Here is a 21164-nt window from a genome sequence, read left to right on the forward strand (position 1 = left end):
ACAGAAAAACCATCAGAGAGCAAGAGATCCAGGTCAAAGGTCATAATGGACGGAGGAATGAAGAGTGTCTCCCTCCCTCAGCAGCTCGCTCTTTTTTTGTTGTTACTCAGTTTGATTACGTAGCAGAGAACCAAGTTTATCTCGTTGCAGTTACAAGGCCTCCTGGAGGTTTCAAGTCCTACTTATGCCAATCAGCAGCTCTAAATATAGAGGCACATAAACTTTAATGAGCACAACATTCTGTACAGAGTAAATTTCCATCATCAACCTGCTTTCTATCCTGCTCAGTGTCTATGATCTGCTCTGTGCATGTATATTCATTAGCACTCTCCCATGTCCAGACTCCACGCAAATGTGGCTTGATTTTCATGGACAGACCGGTCACTGGAAAATCATTCAATCTCAAGTCAATATAAATTAAGATTTTATACCTTAACGTGTATTTAGCACAAGTAAGAGCAGTAACACATTCATTCTCCATGAACTTTTGATTTGGAGTCAAAGCCAGGAAATTAACTTTGACTGCATATATTTCTTTTTTTAACCTTCCAGAATCTTCAACTAGAAAAAAGTGCCTTTGAAAAAGAAACTAAGCACCTGACAGACAGAGACAGAGAAAGTGACTTCACAGGCAAAGCTTCCCCTGCAAGTTGAAACCAGCCAATTTTGTCATTGTTGTGTTAATTGAAACTCTCTTTCACGGTGGTGACAGGAGCCTTTCTCACAATCTAATCCTGTGTTATAATGTCACTGGAAACAAAGACAGTTTGGGAATCTGACCTCAGCCAGTACAGACGGAGGACAGTGAGGTTGGGCCGGTCTGACCCAGCCCAGAGCAGAGGATCTCTTTTGTACGTGAGTTTCCTGTGGAAGTTTAACTTTTCTCCCACGACCAAAGAAATGTTGGCTTTCCTCATTTGATACACATAAAAAAAGAGGTGCTATATATTTGGTTGCCTTTTTTTTGTGCACTCTTTGGATCAGTTCAACCTTAAAGTTCCTCTTATCAACATTTTACTGACAAATTAAATTAAAAGGATCAGTGTAAAAAATGAACACATGGACATTTCAATGACGTAGGGCCACTAGATTTGCCGTCTCATTTGTGTTAGTGTGTTGTAATGTGTTAGTATGACAACAATTTCTAATTACAACAGCTCTTAAAGCTAAATGTTGAACTTTGTATATGGAGTATGGACATGTACAAAATAACACCCATTTTTAGTTGGCAGTGTGTAAACAAATTTCTTTGATGAAATTTCTTTCATTTTTGTGCCACAGACACGTGTTTGCAGGCTAAAAGACCATATTTTATTCTGACAACTGACGAATAAAGTGAATTTCATAATGCTGGCCGACGCTGACCTGCTCCATCAGCAGTCCCCTTGGCACGTTTACAAAAGAAGCTTGTCACACATAGACTACCTGAGATCTGAGAGAACAGTTTTTGCACTGCCTGTGTGGATGAAGTGTGACTTTAATACATACTTATGCAGTCTGGACAATTTGTCTTTGTTGAAAATTTCACAAGAATGACACCAGCGACGTGTCTTTATTGGGACATTTAAGCCAGATTTCTCTTGAGTTTTATACATTCGCCCCTCTTCTGGATTATTGGTTTTAATAACTGAGCACTGCAACTTTGTTTAACACTGACAAGATCTTTTCAGCAAAATGGTTCAATCTTATGTTTATGCATGTCTCCTAAACTTTGGGCCATCTTTTGTTGATCTGCCTTAAGTTGATACTGATACCTCCTCCCTGCTCTGCTGATTTTTGCCAAGTGTGTTGGTTATGCAACCTGTAAATGAGAAGGTCAGCACCCAGCAGGCATTGCCATGGATACTTGGCTTGGACACACACATTGTGCATCTTAACTGGTCCACTTTCGATGCGTGATAGTGTGTGTATCAGAAGTAGAGCAGCAGTGGTGTTACCTAACTCACCCAGAAAAGACATCTGGTTCAAGCAGCCCTTAATGCTTACAGGTCACACCACACACACACACACACACACACACACATACAAATATCAGTCATGCAAATACAAACATTAACGGCAAAAACATCCCCAAACAACACACACAGACACACACACAGGTGTACGGGCTGTAAATGTTGAAAAGTAGTCCATCAATTTAAAATAAGAAGCATCAGTTGTTGAAGTCACATTAGTGTATTTCAGGGTGATATGTTGTGTTGATTTGTTTTTGGTTCAGAGACTGATATGTTTTGACCTTTTCTGTGTTTTAGCTGAATGCAGCCTGCACACACAGTGAGTGTCACTCTATCCAACACCCGGTGTGTCGTCACCCATCAGTTTGTGAGCTGTTGTTTCAATGCCTCCTGTTAGTAATTTGTTCGTCGACAGCTTAGTTTTTTTTTTCAACAAGAAGAAACCCTATTTTGAGGTATCTGATCTGCTCTGTTGTTTGGGTGGCACAGCCTGTCAGTCACACTGTAGCCACACCCTAATTCATACTTCACTTTACACACACACATTGAAACAAGAGACTGAGGCAATAAATCTTAATCTCATTAGTAAAACGTTTACTGAGCTAATAAATTGAGTCAGAAGTAGGACCATTTTCACTTTCAGTACTATTTCAATACAACCTGACTTTATATAACCAGTGGAGTCGCCCCCTAATGGTCACTAGCTTGAATGCAGATTTAAGGTTCTTTGGCCTTGGTTTCACTTTTCAGCCTTGGGGTTTACTTTTATATTCGGACTATTCTTCATTGAGGAAAGACATATGCTACAATAATATGCGACTTCTCCTAAAAGTTTGGTAAGTTGCTTGTTGATTGAAACTGAGAAAGCTGACTTTCCTTAAAGTCAGAGAGCCGAATACTTAATATTGAGAGAACAGCAACAATGATTTCATGTTTCAGAAGAAGGAACAGAACCATCCAGTTTGGTGATAGGGAATGTAGCCTGCAGCTCTTTTGGAGTTTGACCTCCACTAACCCCACACTTCCTTTATCCATCCATCATTCACACAGTTTATCAATCAGGGCCGTGCTGTAGGCTGGAGCCAATCCCAGCTGACATTGGGCAAGGACAGGGTTGACCTTGTCAAAAGTTTGTCCACACTTTTACCTTCAGACAGGTGACAAACAAAAACACAGGAAAAAAGTGATTTCATTTGTTCTTTACTGCACATTTTATGTACAAGACAAATTCTCAAAAGGCAATAGAAAATAAAACAAAATGCATAAAACATATATAGTTACTGTGAGATAGGTTAATTAATTGATACAAAGGAAACTTTCAGATGTGACACCTTTACTTTAGTGATGCTTTGCATCCTGCAGCAAACCAATCTCCAGGTAGTTAACTATTTATATTGGTTTATTTACATGCTTGGCTGTAACCCACTGCCAACATGATGGTGCAGTAAGAAATATTAAAAAGACACAAAAGTTGATGCAATGATTTCTGTTGATTCACAAAAAGATGCCTTTTTGGAGATTTTAGATCTGTGTAGGATGCTCACATTATATCAAAAGAGAAAATTAAAAATATTATTTACATGGAAAACCTGAAACATGATGGGCACACTCAGCACTCACTAACACAACAAACACCGTTAGTTCAGTATCAGTGGATCATGTTATATATTTGTCTACAGACCTGATACACAATAAAGCTGTGACCAGAACACGACCAGCAGCAGCTAGCTCATTTCACTCCAGCTTAACTTGGATGTTGTTTTATTTGACTCTCTGGACATGAAGGTATTTCCCACGCCACAAATGTGGGCATAGATTACTGCCTTAAAATGAACACAAACACGTATACACACACACACACACACACACACTTATCCTGAAACTGACAGAAAAACAGCACCCATTCACTCATTCTTCAGACATAAAGCATCAAAGGCTAATCCTAATATTTAGTTTGTCTCTTTCTTCTCTGAATAAAGTTTCCTCTACATAAAATAAAGTGTCCTCTTCCTTCCCTGAACAGTTTAGTGATATAAGCCAGAATCAAAAATAATATTTTCTACTGTGAGATTATTACTGTGGATTCTCTCATTCAGGCACCTTATATCACACCGAGACTGTTGAAAAAAAAAAAAAAAAAAAAAAAAAAAATCTAGATGAGCGAGAAGTGTTAACTTCCGGGGATTCACTCTGTCCTTTACAAAACATGGCCGTACAAAATGAGGACGTTGAGACGGACGGGGTTAAACAGATCCTGCCTTTAGCTGCGTGACTGGAAAATTTGTACCAATCTGAAGCCTGAAGCCAGGACGGTAAGAAAACAACAACTACAACTCTTTGTGTGCAAATGCATTGTGGTGCACCCAGACTCTCAGCCCACCTCACCAACTCTAAGATAGGACCATGTTGAGTCTCAGGCTCCTGTACACAAACTCACTTAAACCCGTCACTGGACAATCTGGGGCATCTCGCTCCATGCTTTGGCCTTTTTCTTGGCCAGTGCCATCCATGGGGGCTCATCCTGGGGCAGAGCAGGGGGAGGCAGGCCTCGCTGAGAGGACGGTGTCTGTCCAGACAGACCTGGAGCTCTTGAACCAGCATTTTCTGGGGTGGATCTTGATGAAAAAGGAGTGGAGGTGGCTGCTGTGCTCTTGGAGGAAGGTGAGGGTTTGGCAGTTTTGGAGAGAGCTGGTGGGCTTGTGCAGGAGGGAGCTTTCTGTGGAACAGGGGCTGGTGTAGGCGTTGACAGGGATCTGTGGTCTGGGTTGGGTTGGGGTGGAGGTTTTGTGCTTGCAGGTGGAACTTGGGGCTTTGGAGGGACTGGACAGGGGAGTGACGGGGCCTTTGAAGGTTGAGGTGGCACTGGAGTCGGGGGGGAGAGGGCTCTCCTGGCCTCCTTTTCTATGGACGCTGAAGGTTTATTGACCTCCAATGAACTCACTGGAAGAAAAAAGATGTATCACATGTAAACAAAGTGCACAAGCATTCACTGAAATGATTTGGACGATCTTATGAAACTCATTGACGTATTCACTGAACATTAACGGAGGCTTCTGAGTGCTCTGCAAAGAGCTTTAATCCTTTATGTACATGTAGAGGTATTGATTAAGTGTATATTTACCATGGGCCCCAATAGGCCTCTATGGACTTTTAACCATGACATAACTGCTAATAATTCATTAACTGTACATGTTATGATAATCACAGAGTGCACAGATGACCTGCATGCAATAATGAATTCCATTAAGAAATATGATAGTAACATTTAAAAAAAATCATAGCAGCCAATCAACAAATATTTCTGCATAATTTGAGCTTTGAACTCTGAGTACACAGTGGAGGGAGGAAAAGTTATGTTATGGAAAGTGAAACAATTCACCTGAGCGCTGACCTTTGTTCTCCCATTTTATACTCTTTTATCAAAATATTCTACTTTTAGATTTTTGCCCAGTTACCTTTTTCACTATTCAAACTGACTTGGTTAATTCAGCTGTGATGTATCAACCCCCTGACTGAGAGAGCTCACAGTAGCTGTGGGGTCTGTTGCAGTAGCAGAGTTTGCACTGATGAGGGTAGCCTTCCATCAGCTTGAACATACACCAACAACAACAAGAACTTAAGCTGTCGCATTCACCATTTTTTAAAAATTATTTAATTTAAAGTAAATGCAATTACCATGAAATTCTCTTATTCTCTGTCTTTTGGAAGTGAATCAGGTTGATTTTGTCACATAAATGACCCGTGTGTATTTGTGTGTGTGTGTTCTGACCTTTGTTGGGGGACTCGGCTGGTTTGCTGCTTGAAACTGAGTTGATGTACATTGGCAGTGAAGACTTCCTCTCTTGTTCTTCCTGATATCAGAGGGCAGAACACAACAGCATGTCTGTGATCTGACTTTTGCACAAATGATTCATTACATTGATCACAGCAAGATGTGATTTGTTTGTTCCAGAAACATGTTGTTACATGTATCTCTGCTTGGGACTCTGATTGCGTGGTGTTTTTGTTGTGTTTCGTAAACTTCACAGTCACTTGTGTGATAGATATGCATGACCACGCACGCACACACACTGATTACCTTCTTGACTGTAATCTCATCCAGAGAGTTCTCCTTATAGATCTTCTGTTTCTGTTTGGCCATTGAGATCCAGCTGGGAGAATCAGATCCAGAAGAAACACCACGGGACTCTGAATCAATAACACAACAGATACAATGTCACACCAGAGTTCTGCCCCTCTGCAGCTGAGCACCTTAATGTATGTTTGAGAAAACTTTAAACCTTATGTCAAGTCAGCAGAGGAGAGAACTGTGTGTTTATGTGTGTATACACACCTGAGACACGCTTGGCTTTCCCTCCACTGTCTCCATGTACGTCTGGTTTTTTGGGGAGGGCAGGCTTGTTACTGACCGGCTGAGTTACAGTGGGCTTAACACTGACTGGCTGTGGCGGCGAAGGTTTAAAGCTAGTTGGCTGAATTGAAGAATCAACTGGAGACTGAGTAAGAAAAAAAAAAAAAAAAAAAAAAATCAGAGAAGTAATGAGTAAAGGATAATCACTGTCAATGATCTGTTCCACGTCTCTCTTACTATTATAGGTGTTTACAAATGTAAATGTCAAAAGGAACAAGGCAGAAGAAAATGCCACAGATATATTCGGCACTCCTGATTGGCCGGTGTAAACCTGTAAATAAGTTTAAAGTGCAGGTTTGAGTGAGGTTTCTAACGCATTTGGAACAGTAACTCATGGTCATACTCATGGTATTGATTGTCCAACCTTCAGGCAGGTTGGACAATCAACACCTAGCTGTAGCAACATTATGAGCAAAAGGTAGCCATAAAATACAGTCGGGGTCATCACCTCTGCGTTTTCCTCCTCCGAACTGAATCGGCGCAGAGCTGAAGTCTTCCTCAGCCGGACTCCAAACGGATTGTCGGGGTTTCCCTCCACCAACACGGAGCTCTCTGTGGGCGGAAAAGTTGGTCTCTGGTTTGGTTTTATTTAGAGTCAAGCAAACGTTACAGCTCATGTGACTGGAAAACAGATGTGGGTCATAATGAAAATTACAACTGAGGACAATGAATCAACAGGACATGTCAAGTCCCTGAACATAAAATGCTGAGTGTCTCTACCTTCTGTGCTCACAGCAGCTGAGGCCTGAGATTTGACAGAGGACGGGGAAGGTGATGCATTGCTCTGTGGTTTGGCAGTGGTGCTTCCAGCACTCCTCGCTGTGCCAGGACTCAACATGAGTTCAAGCTTAGGCGAACTCGCTGGCTCCTCTTTCACAATGGGATCCTTGTTGGTGTCAGCTTCCACCTCCTCACCTTCATGAGTTGCCATGACAGATGAGCAGGACGAGACGCAGGCGGTCGGAGAAGAGGGGGGAGTCAAACTTTGTGACCGCTGCCAGGCGGGGACGATGGTGAAGCGGACTTTACTCTGAACTGAAGAACTGGATGGATGGTTGAATGGTTCCTCCATGGCGACGGGAGGTGTGGCCTCTTCTTCTAGAGCAGGCTGCTTTTCTTCCTCTAGTTCGTCCGCGGCGTCACTTTGCTCTCCATCTGTAGATGCTGCGTGGTGTTCATGAGAAGGTGACTCTGTGACATTTTCCTCCACATCTGCAGCAGCAGTTGGGGACTGATGGAAGAAAGGTGTGACTTTGTCTGAGCTGGGAGAGACTAGATTTATGTGGATCCTGGTGGTGCTGGTCTTACTGGGAGAGATGGTCCCGCTCTCTTGAGGCTGGGTGTCCTGAAGTGGCTCTGGGAGAGAAAAAGAAGGCAGCTTGTTGGGAATGTTCGCTTGTTCTATGGCTTCAGTTTGATCCTTTTCCACTTGTTTGGCATCTAAGTGGGATATTTCGCGATTTTCTTGTTCAATTTCATCCTCATCAGGTTGTTTTGACTTCACATCTTCCTCTTGGACGTGATCCATTGCAACATCTTCTACTTCCATCATCTCACAGTTCTCTTGCCCCTCCTGCATTTGATTGCCCATTTTTATAGGGGTTTCATCATCACATGTGTGTTTTGCAGTGTACTCTCTGTCACCTCCAACAGCATATTCACCTTCATCTTCCTCCTGGAGTGACACAGGAATTTCGACTTCATCTGCAGCATCATGGAAGAATTCTGCTGCGTCTTCTGCAGCTTCCTCTTCTTCAGTTGCTTCCTCTGCCTCTTCCAGCCTCCTGCTCACTTCCTCTGCCTGCTCACCCTCCTCTTCTGCCTTCTCAACTCCCTGCTCGTCCACCTCCAGCTCCTTCTCCAGCTCGAATTCCTCCTCGCTCTCTTCCTCTTGTCTTTCCTCCTGTTCCTGGAAGTCAGTTTTTTTCAGAAGCATCTCATTTATATCCTCAGATTGAATTTCCTCTGCCTCTTCTTCCTCCACCCCCTTTTCCTGCTGAATAAAGGAGAGAGATAAATAATAATAATAAAAAAAAAAAAAAACAGAGATCTGAGTTTTACCAGCTAATCAGAAAACAAACCGCAAACCATGTATCGAAGAAAATGTATTTTTTTATTTATTTATTTTGGTCTGCATTTGTCCTCATAGTTTAACACCACAAGGTGTATCAAGTTTTTTGAGATTAATGCACTTTTAGTCTTGCAGCTAAATATATTATTATTTCAGTGCATGTGTGTGACCATCAACAGCCCTCCCTGGAAGCTAGTTTGTGATCTTTATTGAGTGCAGTGACCTTTGTGTGGTAGGGAGGGCAGTGCTACACCTCAGTGAATACAGGGGGGGAATAAAGGACAGAGAAGATGCAGAAGGATGGAAAGGGGAAGGGAAGCAGGTGGTGCTGGTAGGAACTGGTGGAGTGAAGATTTTTAATGCATTGTGTTCAAACATATCAGCTTCAAGATCTTGAAGAAAATTGCTGAGAGAAAACTACACCTGACAAATTAAAATCATGCTGGCAGAGAGCTTTTATCTTTACGAGTTGCAGCTAAATGTTATGAAAAATAATCTTTTTGAAAGTATTATGGATAAACTTTCCAACTAAGCCGTATGAGGATGGGCCACTGTATAAAATAAATGCAAGGGCTATAGTCAAAAACACTTACACTGTGTTGAATGAATTGTTCCACAACTAGCTCTTCTTCTTCTTCTTCTTCTTCCTCCTCCTCCTCTTCTTCTTCTTCTTCTTCTTCTTCTTCACTTTTTGCCTCTTCTTCAATGGCAAGCGTTTCTTCTTGACAGGAAAGAGCAGACTCGCTCCGTTCTTTCTCGTTGGTGTGACCCAACAGAGGGATGGAAGGAGCATTCTGATGACTGACCCTCTCATCCACCTCACCCTCCTCTTCCTTTACTGCCTCCCCATCCTCTAGCTCTACTTCATCTTCCCTCTCCTCTGATTGCTCCTCCATTTCCAGGACGACACCATCGGCGCTCACACCCATTGAGGAAGATGCAAGAGGGGTTTTCAAAGAGCTGAGTACTTCCTGTAAGAAAGAGCTCTCCTCCTCCCTGTTTTCTTGCTCTTCGTCTTCTTCTGCTCTTACCACGAGTTCACTTTCACTCCTGTTCTGCTCTGCTCCATAGGCAGTACCTGGAGGGTCCAGTAGGTACTCTCTTGGACCAGCAGGGGGCTCTGGTGTGACCCTAAAAACAGAGAACAGAAGGGTCAGATCTGAGTGAAAAAGACTAAATGAACACATACGGAGACAGGAAATCACATCTGGTCACCTGGGACTGTCCAGAGAAGATGCACTGGGGCTGGGAGTGGGGGAGGGCAGGGGCTGGGCCTCTGGGACTTCTTCCTCTAGGAGACTCGGCTCAGGATGAGATGAAGTGTCCGGGCTGTGAGAGATTTCCTGTTCCGTTGCCCACTCATCCTCACCCTCGTCCTGCTCCTCCTTATTGCTCAACAGGGATTGTCTGGAATGTTGTGGTTGCTCTTCCTCCTCTTCCTCCTCCCCCTCCTCTTCTTTCTCTCCTTCCTGTTCCCTCTCCACTTTTGGTTGAGGCTCATCAAAACTTACAACTGGATTAAAAGGCACGAGCAAAGGTTTCAGAGATCAATCTGACATCACATAGTGGAGGCACAGATATGAAGGTCTGTGGCTGCAAATGATTTTAGATCATTTCTAAATTTAAATTTCATTTAAAAATGCCTCTATTAACCTAGAAAAGCAATAATGAGCATTCACATTTTATTGAGTTGATTGTTTCATTAAGAATTGGTTTAATTGAATCAAGTTACATTTTAATGAGAAGTCAGACTTACTGAATTACAAATGGGAAAATATTTGTTAATGTTTGATTTTCATTATAGATTTGGAAGTAATTGTGCTTTTTCAAATGTGAATTATAATGCTTTCATTTCTGTCCTATCTAATATCAGTCATCACACACCCAACACTTGATTTAAATTACATGAAGACCTGCTGACCTTCCATGTTTTGTGGTTCTTTCTCATCCAGTGTGTCTGCTGTGGATGTGTTCAGCATCTCGTCCACCACAGAGTTGGCCTCCGTTTTCACCTCCAGCCTCTGAATGAACACAGGACATTAAAAAGGATGTCAGTGCCATCATTTACCACCCAGACAGACAAACAGTTATGAAAACAGTGAAGCTGCTGCCACTATCATCTTCCTTATAATCACCTGCCCTGCTGAAGTGCCTTTGAGCAGGACACTGTGACTAAAACAAAAATTACATTTGAGTTACAACTACTTACAAATACAACAACTACTACTGATAATCATAATGATAATAATAGGTTGTATTATTTTGTAGGCAACCTGACCTGATCATAAATTACATGTTACATTAGTGGCAATATCTTTAGCACCAATGGAGGAAATTTTGGAAAAGGCAGAAGAATAATTCCCATTTTACAAGACCTGGATTTTATGTGTTTGGTTTTAGCCCTGGTTTCCGTTGGTAATGACACCTTTATACTCACCATATAAACAGCTGAATAATAATAATAATAATAATATGTCAATATTGTTAAAGTGAAGCCTGAAGGGGCAACATACTATAGTTATTTATTTACAGTCAATCAGATTGTCAGAAGTCCAGGTCAACCAAAGCCACGGGAAACACCAAAATTACTACCCAAACCAACTCATGGCAGTTTACAGACTGATTTCTTAATCCAACCGTGACCACCAGCACTTACTGTGGCTGTCCACACACAGTATGATCTCCAGACTTACTGACATTTAAAGTTCATTTTGCCCACTTTTGGTTTTATTTCCAAAATGAAAGGGTTAATGGAATTTGGTTAAACTGACAGACAGTTTTATCAAAATAAAATCAGAATGCTTGCATTAGTGTGTGAGTTTCTTACACTGGCAGGTTTCCTTCTGTTGCAGGCTTTGTGTCTCAGGCCCAGCTTGTGCTTGGCAGCAGAGTTGTCCAGACAGGCGAAGGGACTGGCCGGCTGACTGAAGTCCCCTGGAACCACCAGGGGGCTCATTGCTCTACTGGAAGCTGCACAGGACAGCTGAGAAGACAGAGGGACAAACAGAGACAGAAGGCTTCACTGAAAGAGCAAATTCTCCTCAGGCATTGTGAGTGGAGGTAAATGAACGCCCTGCTACATCTGGACTCCAAACAACCCCTATCCAAATAATGGCTCTCATCTGGAGAAGCTCCACTGACTGGGAAACAGGGATTTGTCCACCCATGTCCTGAGGAAATCATATCCACGTGCCACTGTATCCTCAAAGTCTGTCTCCCAGTCGAACAGCTATAGACACAGCAGCTCACATTACAGGTCTGAGTCACGACTGTTCCCAGCATCGGTGCTGGAAGGAAAAGTGTGTTAAAAAGTGGATTTTCACTTAGGTGATGAATGTTGCTGATAAAAACACCAGATGAAATAAAGTGAGACATGCAGCAAGAGACTGAGAGACAGGAAGTCCAGCTGTATAAATATTAGCTGTCCTCGTCTGTGGGACCAACAATTACTCTGTCATCAGTGCAGCAGTATCGCTCTCTCTGCTCTCACAAATTCATATTTTGACTTATTTCACACTATTTTCATCCAAATTCTTCCCTGATAAAATCAAAGCAGCAGTCCAGTGGCATAGTGCTGTTAGCACTGTTGCCCCATAACAAGAAAGTGGCAGGTTCGGTTCCAGGTCCGACTCTAAACTGTCCGTAGGTTGTTGGTCTCTGTCTGTCTCTGTGTGTTGTGATGTGTCTCTGTGATGGACTGGTGACCTGTCCAGGGTGACCCTGCCCTCACCCAGAGTGAGCTGGGATTGTATTTATTTATGGAGGTTCACATGAATGTTTATGTGTGTGTGTGCTCTGCTGAAAGCACGCATGCTAACTGCTAAAGAAACCAGTGGAATGTGCGCATGCGCACACATACGCACGTCTATTTTCAAGCATCACACACACAGCACATGACAGTTTGTTTGTTTGTGATGTTGCTGTGATAAAGATCTGAGTTTAAAGTTAAAAGTGACTCATCCAATTTAAGAGAACTTTTTCTTTTATTATTTGTTTCCAGACAGTTTATAAGAACAGCCCTGAATGAAACTTTATATACGAATTCATGAGTAGATGCCACAGATAAGACCGAACCAGAGGAAAACACTTCAGGAAAACAAAGAGCTGAAAGATCCTCCTTTGAACCGAGTTGGGTGATAATTCTCTGATTTTGACCTTAAGTGGCTGCTTTTACATTAAACACTGCCATTTGATCATCGAAGGCTAAAATAAACTATAGATAACTTTGACAAATGTACATTGCTGGATCATCCCCTGGATGAAATGTAATTCTTTTAATCTTCATTTCATTCTTAAGCCACAGACTGAAGAACTGAGCACTGAACTATATGTTGAGAAAGTCTTCACTCTTTCAATGTACAGTAAATTTGAAGACAGACCAAACTATTCTTGAACCTCATGACTCCTTTCAGGGTGATTTGGACACATTGTCTAACTGAAAACCTGAAATAAAATAAAATCTCAAATCTAAAGAAAAAAAAAAACCATCCTGTGTCTCTGAGAAGTCTGTCTAAGTTCTCAGTGGAGGAAAAAGCTCCAGAAAGGGCCACTGTGACTGCAGATCATAAGTCATTGCAGTCCTCCTTGACTACATTCCTGTGTGTGGAATGTACTTTAAAAGGATATTTTCAGGTTTTTGCATGCATGTCTTTGTAGCAGGCCATTTGCGGTTCCCTTCGGTGGGAAACAACTGCCCAAACTCTTCTGAAATTGTTTAGCTGCCCTATTATTAAAAGCCAATTTGTCAAACTTTGCTGACTATGCCTTTAGCCCACATCATAGACACCAAGGCTAAATGGATACTCAAGGTTTTTAGGACATTTGTTGAATTTGTCAAATTGACATGAATTGCCACAAGTTTCTGTCCATCCATACCAGCTGAGTGAATTGTTCTAAGTGACACTGTCATTAGGGAGCATGTGGGACACTTGAAGTCACATGTGCTGAACCACAAACACACACAGTTGGTCAAGAACCTGACCAAATGTGAGTGGGGATGATATTAAGAAAGAATGGGGAGTAGGAGAACAATACAAGAGGGGAGATGTGGGTAAAGAGAGGTTGTGTTGGGGGCTTTTGGTTGCGTTTCAGTGATTAGACTGGATCATAAAATGCCTTTACTATTGTTGTCACCTAAGTCAAATGAAACACTCACACAAAGCTTTGCATTCTAAACAGCCAGAGGGTTTCTCCTCAGGCCTTTATACATAACATATAAAATCATGAGATCACTGGAATCTCTGTCTGGCTGCGAGTTGGAAATGTACCCACAATACATTGGGAGGTTATTTGTTAAGTCTCATGTTGGTTTGTGGATTTAGTCTTGTTTTAGAGTTTCATTCACTGATTTGTTGTGGGAATTTCTGAACAGCAAGACTTCCTTTCAGGAACTACTTTTGTGTCTGACTTCTTCCTGGAAAAAGCATTGAACCAGAAAATTGCGTACAACTGAAACAAGCTGGTTTATAGCTGACAGAAAAAAGTTGAGACAGTCACCTGGAGAAGAAACTTTAAAACTGCACAATCAGCTCTTTGACAATTACTCTCTGCTGCCCCCCCCCCCCCCCCCGCCTTTCCTCCGCATTATTACTATCACTGTCAAAAAAAGCCAAAAATCTGTTAACATGATAAAGTTTCTCTGTGTTTCATCATCTGAGTTGATGTTGGTATCGAAGACAAGCTTGAACAGAGAGAAGTGAGCTTACCAGATAGCTCGAGGTTACAGTAGCTTAAACTAGCACAACACATCTCTATCTCTGATCAAACTGTTGCTGCCAGAATTGCAGGTGTCAGCTTTTGATGAGAGAGAAGAATATAGAATATTTTCTTGATGCTTTGATGCTAAAAGGTAACTGTCGTTTAGGAGTGCAGGGTTAAATCAGTGGGGTCCTGTGAGTGTGTGTTTACCTGGTCTTCATCACTGTCTATCCCCTCCAGACTGATCGAGCTGTTCCTCTGAGCCTGAGTCTGGGAAAAGGAGAGAGAGAGAGAGAAGATAAAGTGTGGTAGTAATACGGCGTGCCACTTCAGCTGGACAACAGAGTGGGAGGTTTATGTTACCATGACTGCATGAAGGGTGGTGTATTCGGGGGGACTGCAGGGAAGACCGTCATCCTCAGACATGGTTCCTGCATCCTCTGTCTTCTTCACACACATCAGGGATGGAGGAGAGCCCAGTCTGATGGCCTGCTTCAGCTGAAGCTGAAACACAGAAACTTGGTTTTGTTTTTACTGTCTATTTTTAACTTGCCGAAGGATCAAGAACCAGGAAATTGTGGATTTTACCTGTTTATTTTGGTAAATGAGTGTGTGCGTGTGCGTGTGTGCGTGTGTTAGGTATCATAGAAACTCAAACTAACAGATTTGTTATCTGCTGGTGACGTGTTCACCTGTAACAGTAACTCAAGGACTCATTGACTCAGGGGCAAAGCAAACAGAGGACAATACAGCTGCTCTTTAGCTGGGCTGAACATTTATACATTTAAAAAGAAAAGGTTTTCACTGCCAATACTTCTGTGTTGTTACTATTGCTTTTAAACAATAAAAACCCGTTAGCAGTTGTATACAGAAGCTAAAAATTGACTTTCCCGGTAAAAGATTTTTTATTGTGGACAAAATTTTGTCACAACTGTACATCAGTCTGATATGAGTGTGACATATTTTACAATGTGATAGACAGCAGGACTGGAGACTAAGTGAGAGCATCATATTCTCTGTATCAAACCAGGCTTTCCCCATGCTACTCATTTGTATGTCCAATGGTTTTATTTGTGAATATGTCCACCATTGCAGGACATGCCAGCAAAACCACTGGCTTGAGTCCATAAGCCTGATTGGACCATTCACAAAATCACAGTGAGTGACCAATACACACCTCACACTGTTCAGATTTTAATCACTGCGCCCCCTGTAACATATTGTTCCTTATATAATGTTTTTATATTTGGCTCTGGATCCACCTCACTTGGCTTATCAAACAGGCAGCCCAGTTAAGAGTGAAGATTAAGGTCAGGAAGTCAATTTTGCACTGTAAATTCAGTTTATGGAAATAAATGTAGCAATTCTATCCTCATATCCTCAACATTTAACATTGCAACTATCTGTCTGTGCTGTTTAGCTCAAAATGTGTTTGTACTGATTATGAAACATTGTTTTAGTGCTTTTCTCTCATCAATCCCAAACCAAACACTTCCTTCTGTTTTTAGCTTAGCAGATAAACTTTTCCTTTTCAGTAAATCCCCTCAGGAAGGTTGCTGCAGGTAGCTAACTGGAGCAGTTTAAGCGGAGGTCAGCCTCTTCATCTAGCTTTCATGTCTTCCTGTTTTATACCACTGTTGTGACAGATGTTGCCTCTGTCCCGTCTGCGTTTCTTTTCATCATCCAGTCATTTCATTTTGCTTTGACAGACGCAGCAGTTGTAACCTCTTCGTAACACACATCAGCGCTGCCTTTCTCAACTGTTACACTGACCACATCATTACACAGAAGAGGCTTTATATTGTGGCTCTGACTAAGTACGAGCCAGTTTCATGCTATGTTCACATCCCTGAGGGGGAGTCACGCTATCTAAATATACAGGAGATCAGCTGGTGCTTTTCTGTCTTTATGTCAACTCTTGTATTGCTCAATGCTGCTCTTGACAACTGAGAGGAGCACGGGGTCAAACACATCCCCACGTCACAGCCTGTGCTTCTTCATTTGTTTATTATTCCTTATTAACCCCTGCAGTCAAATCCTATTTTCTCCTTCCTGTCTCTATAGTCAGGGTCACCATGTATCCTGGGCATCAGAGGGATTTATTATCTCAAATAAAAAAGGAAGTTCAACTTGGGCTCCTCTAGTTGAGCAGTGCTACAAATTGAAAGAGCAGACATTTTTGTATTCACCTGCAGCGATTTGACTTTTCCGTGAATGCTGTCCTGAGATGCCCCCAGAGCTTCGTTGGCCTCCGATGAGTCAGAAACAAAGACAGAGTCATGTGACAAGGCTTTGCTGCCCAGGCTGATCTTTGACCTTTGGGAAACAGGAAGCGGAAGAAATAAACAAAACAGAAAGTGGTTTTTGACAGCTGCTAGAACAAAATAAACAAAATAGAGAGATGTGAATGGCTTTGAAAAAAAAAATACCATAAACATTGAAATAGTTTTAAAAGCCACAAAATTGAAATTCAATTGAAATAATGTTACCTTCTACTAATTATTATGAGGAAGAAAACTGTTTGAGTGAAATTAGAGCAGACATGTCCTGTGACACAGATGAAGGGTCAAGAGTGGACATGGCAGGAAGTGGCACAGCTCTGAAAAACAGAGGAAACCAGGGCTGTCCACAGGAACGGTCCTTCCACTACTTGTTATGAAAAACAGGAAGTCATGAGCCTTCGCTGAGGTGAGTTTGGCAGAACAGGAGATGGATGTAAAAACATGATCTTCCCCCTGTGAATTTGTTTCCACCCTTTTCAAACAGGAGGAGATATTTATCTAGACAGAGAGAGGAACTTTTTTGTTTCATGGTGTTTTAGCTGAAGAAGCACTTGCAGGGTATTTAAAGGACAGATCCTGGACCTGTCAGCAGGCACTTGCAGTTTTTTTTTTTTTTTGTTGTTGTTGTTTTTTGTTAAGGTCACAGTCTGCAGTCACCAGTCAGTCAGTCCTGTTTGTATTTCCATATTACTGCACGTGTGAGTGCAGGAAAATCTTACCCAGAGCCCTTATCCTTCTCCGATCGAGTGAGGGTGTTATTCTCTGGCGTTTTGCTGACATTGTCGCTCGATTGGCTGGCTTTAAGCACCGCATCAGCTTCGGCAGTGGATGGTTCCTTTCTCTTCTTCCTGGCGAAGAATTTCTTAAACGTCTGGAACTTCGACTTTTTCTTTCCTGAGAAAAAAGGCGGCGAGAAAGATATTAATTCCACACAACACTACAGTGAATCATTAAAACTAAGTGCACAGTCTTAATGTTAATGAGGAAATTACACATGGCCCTCACATGAACTCTAGTTTGACTAATTACCCCTGTGATGGAGGTGAGGGTACAGGTAGGAGAAACCACACACAGGTTAACGCGTGTGCACAAACAAAGTTGGACAAACACACACACTTGTGCTTGTAAACCACCCCCACCTACTGAGTGCACAGCCATTAGCGCTGCAGTGGAAAACTCAACAACTCTTTTATAAGCCCTTAAACAGCAACAAACTGCTCTCATTGCTTCCAGTCAGCAAGGCATTCATCCACAGCTTGAAATGCCCACTGGTCCTGTAACGGCCCACGTTCAACAAGACTGTGGGCTGTCAGCTACAGTCAGCCCGACATTCATGTTACAGGATGAGCACCAAGAAAAATGCATGCCCTTGTTCTTGCACCTGAAAGGTCTGCAGCTGCGCTGGCCGCTCTCTAAGCCTAAACTTAAGCTCTTACAGATGAAGTCTTTAGATTTTACTAGTGAAATTACTTGTGTTACCGTCAGAGTAAAAAAAAAAAAAAATAATCATAAAAAAAAAAAAAGCACAAAAACAATCCTCCAAAAACTGGGATTGTAGAATCAAAAATAAGTCCTCATCTGTGTTCGAGGACACACACTACATTAGTCAGTTGTGTGGGTAATGTGGACAGAGAAAGAGAGTGTGATATCTGATGCCATTGCATCGTTCACTTAATCTTTATCCATTGCAATAAATGCTAAATCTCAGTTACTCTATCGTCATATTTGTCATGTTCTCTGACTTAATCAGTGATATGAATCAGTTCTCCAACACAGACACGTTACTTCATCGTAGACTGACACACAGACACTATGTCACAAAAAGACATTAGAAACATCTCCAGTGGAGAAAGATTGGATATGGCTATGTTAACCCCCCAGAGAGTGTACAGTGTAGAATCAGATTATAGAGGAAACAAACAAAAAAAACTAAACAAAACAAAAAAACCGTGAGCAAAGCAACAATACATCTAACTATTTTGAGAGTTCACATCCTGGGGGCATAAAACAGCTTTAGAAAAGAGACACATTCTTCTTGTGTGCGTCACTTTTGTCCTCCTCCCAGCAGGGAATCCTTGAGCATTACTTCCCCTCTCTAAAAATACACTTTTGGTTTTGAGTGAAATTACATCTAAAAAATGTCTGGAATCTAAAACCTGGTGCCCGGGCTAAGGTGTTTAAAATTACTAGGTCATTTACGCCAGAGGACATCAAAAATGGTATAGAGGGGTCCCAAATCTGAGGGAACTTTCTTGTTTACATGAACCATAAATCTAAGAGGCTGCTGCAAATTTGCAGGGACACAAACTGTTATTTCTGTGTGGGTGGATAAATATAGCACATATGCTTTTTTGATGAGTTGCACTCAGGCCATGGATTATAAATCATCATTTTCATCCCGTTTGTATGAAGAAATGTTGGCTGGAGAGAAGAAGTGTTGTCTGACACCAGTTGGTGAACTACTCCTTTTACTTGAGGAGCTTCCAACATACTCTTGGTGACGCTTCAGCGGCCTCTCTACTGCCAAGAGGAAAAAAAAAAAAAATCTGTGGGAAACACTAGCACTTAGTTCCATTTATTGTGCTATTTTAGGCACAATACACTATTAAGCTAAAGGTCTGCAGTCAGAGAGAGTTATAGAATATACACTTCAATGGAAGGTCAGTGCAACTCTATGTTGATAGTAATAGATACTGTAATTTCCCACCATCCATTCTCTCAATCACAAACACAAGCATGGCTGCACGCTCACAATGGACTCATGGGAATTTTAGCACAGTCTAAGGTCAGTATCAGAGGGAGTTGACCTCTGCTCACAATTAGAAGATGGCGACCTTTAATATGGAAACAATGTGGACAAAAATTGGTAAAAGGAGCAGGAGAAGGGACCTGAAAATGCGGGGAGTCATTGTGGAAGTGGAGCGTATTCACTGTGGTAGCAAGTCTTTGCCTATAAACACAGGTTATAAGAACAACTTTTTTGACCATGTTCAGGTTCAGAAATTCCCCAAAAGTGATGAGTTCGATATTCTGCAAAATGGAAGATCAAGGAGAGTGGTAGGAAGAGGAGAAACAGCGGAGAGGATGGAGAGGGTGTCGAGGGTCTGCAGTATTGTGGCATGCACATGGACAACAGTTGGATGTCACTATATGCACGAGATATTTCTGTACTCAGTGGTTATAAGTAGGTAGCAGTTAAGTTGAATTTGAAGGTGATGCACGACTGTTGGCTTGTGTTGTCAGTTAAATCTGACTGAAACACCAACAGGGGTCCGATGAGGCAGATTAGCTGTGCTTTGAAATTCAGTGTTCAGTGTCAGGCAAAATAAACTGTAGTGAAGAAAACTTAATGAACCACAGCTGTTTGGCTTTTTCCCCAAGAGGTTTATGGGAACAACTGTTTGTTTCCCAGCAGCTCACTGATAACACACAGTTTGTGCTAGCAGACACTGATATCAGTCTTCTCTAATGAAATTTTTTCTTCAACACAGTGTTAGCTATCTGACTTTAGTGATCCAGTGTAAATTCATCCTTGAGAAAATGCACTATTAAAGCCGCATCCACTTAGAAGTTAGCTTAGCTAGTTAACAATAGTTAGTTAACAATTATTCATATTACTCAGTAGACCTACATGTTGCGTCAACACCTACTGATTTTCTGGTCTTTCTGCTATTTTCCTGCTTTTAAGAGAGAAGGTTTCCAGGTCATGTCTAGCTTGGCTTTAATTTGTCAAGTGGTGAAGACAAATATTATGTCAGAAGTCACATTAATGATTACCCTCATTTATAACCTCAGAGCTCCTGAATGTTAACTTCCTGTTAGATGGTGGATTTAACTGTACAACTATACCAAAGTGCCCTCGTGTATTTGCCCCAACTTTTTTTTTTTTTCTTTTGGGGGGGGTGGGTATTTTAAATGGGGGTTTGAAACACGTGATGTTTTACAGGTGAACAAGAAGCTTTATGCGATCTGAAGTGATAAAGGGTAAAAGGGTGGAATTAGTGTTGCATGTGAAGGTGCATTTCAGATTCAGCGGACATGAAAGTTTCATTGAGAAGCAGCAGTGAAACACTTCTTCTCGAGCTCCAAGGATTCACAGTGAATCTGAGAATATTCCATTTATTTTCTAAAATGTCTATGGATGTGCTTTCCTAAGCTGAAGAGAAATAGTACAGATTTGAAAACAAGATTTCAGGTGCTTGAAAATGACAGTGAAGCAGGAGAAGGAAGAGGGCCCAAACTTGTGTTTCACAACTTCAGGTCTCTCAAACTGCTGATCCAATTAAACACAGCACCTTCTACCACACACCAATCAGAAATCTGCTGTCTGCCAACGGATTGAGATGGACATGAGAGGTAGAGTCTGTGATCTGTAGTCACACTTGGAAAGAGAGGTCATATAGAAGCAGAGACCTAATTGCACAGAATAGATTTCCTGCTTAAAAAAAAAAAAAAAAAAAAAAAATCAGAGAAGGGCCCAGTTCATATCCAAAAATCTGATCTGACAGACTGTTCCCGCTTTGTTGGTCATATTGTGTTTGCAATAATCCCAGCATCACTCCCGATAAATTCAAACTTTGGCTTCACCCACACACACAGAGCCTCCTCACCCACCCCCTACCCCCACACACAGCAGATTTGCTGCTGTCTATTGTGTGCGTGTCTGGATATGAGTTGGATGATGTTTTCTCTGTTCCTTTATTTCCTGCCAGCACCAGTAAGGAGATTTATAGATTGATAAGCCTGGC

The 21164-nt window shown here is 41.7% G+C and overlaps 1 protein-coding gene across 3 annotated transcripts in view; it reads right to left on the reverse strand.

Moving 5' to 3' along the window:
- Window positions 1-3145: 3145 nt before the first annotated feature.
- Window positions 3146-21164, reverse strand: part of LOC115050302 (probable serine/threonine-protein kinase kinX) — a 37920-nt gene continuing 19901 nt past the window's right edge. For 2 of the 3 annotated variants that reach the window (XM_029513140.1, XM_029513142.1), the window contains exons 3-16: window positions 17136-17310; window positions 16324-16450; window positions 14498-14638; window positions 14345-14404; window positions 11265-11420; window positions 10359-10458; window positions 9653-9950; window positions 9031-9568; window positions 7087-8362; window positions 6815-6918; window positions 6289-6451; window positions 6034-6143; window positions 5725-5806; window positions 3146-4895 (exon numbers count right to left, since the gene is read on the reverse strand). In XM_029513140.1, coding sequence (XP_029369000.1) covers window positions 4402-4895; window positions 5725-5806; window positions 6034-6143; window positions 6289-6451; window positions 6815-6918; window positions 7087-8362; window positions 9031-9568; window positions 9653-9950; window positions 10359-10458; window positions 11265-11420; window positions 14345-14404; window positions 14498-14638; window positions 16324-16450; window positions 17136-17310 — 3824 coding nt within the window. In that variant the 3' untranslated portion in view covers window positions 3146-4401. The remainder of the gene's footprint in view (window positions 4896-5724; window positions 5807-6033; window positions 6144-6288; window positions 6452-6814; window positions 6919-7086; window positions 8363-9030; window positions 9569-9652; window positions 9951-10358; window positions 10459-11264; window positions 11421-14344; window positions 14405-14497; window positions 14639-16323; window positions 16451-17135; window positions 17311-21164) is intronic. The other variant, XM_029513141.1, reaches the window with a different exon arrangement.

The sequence above is a fragment of the Echeneis naucrates genome, chromosome 10 (assembly GCF_900963305.1).
Source record: "Echeneis naucrates chromosome 10, fEcheNa1.1, whole genome shotgun sequence".
NCBI lineage: Eukaryota > Metazoa > Chordata > Actinopteri > Carangiformes > Echeneidae > Echeneis > Echeneis naucrates.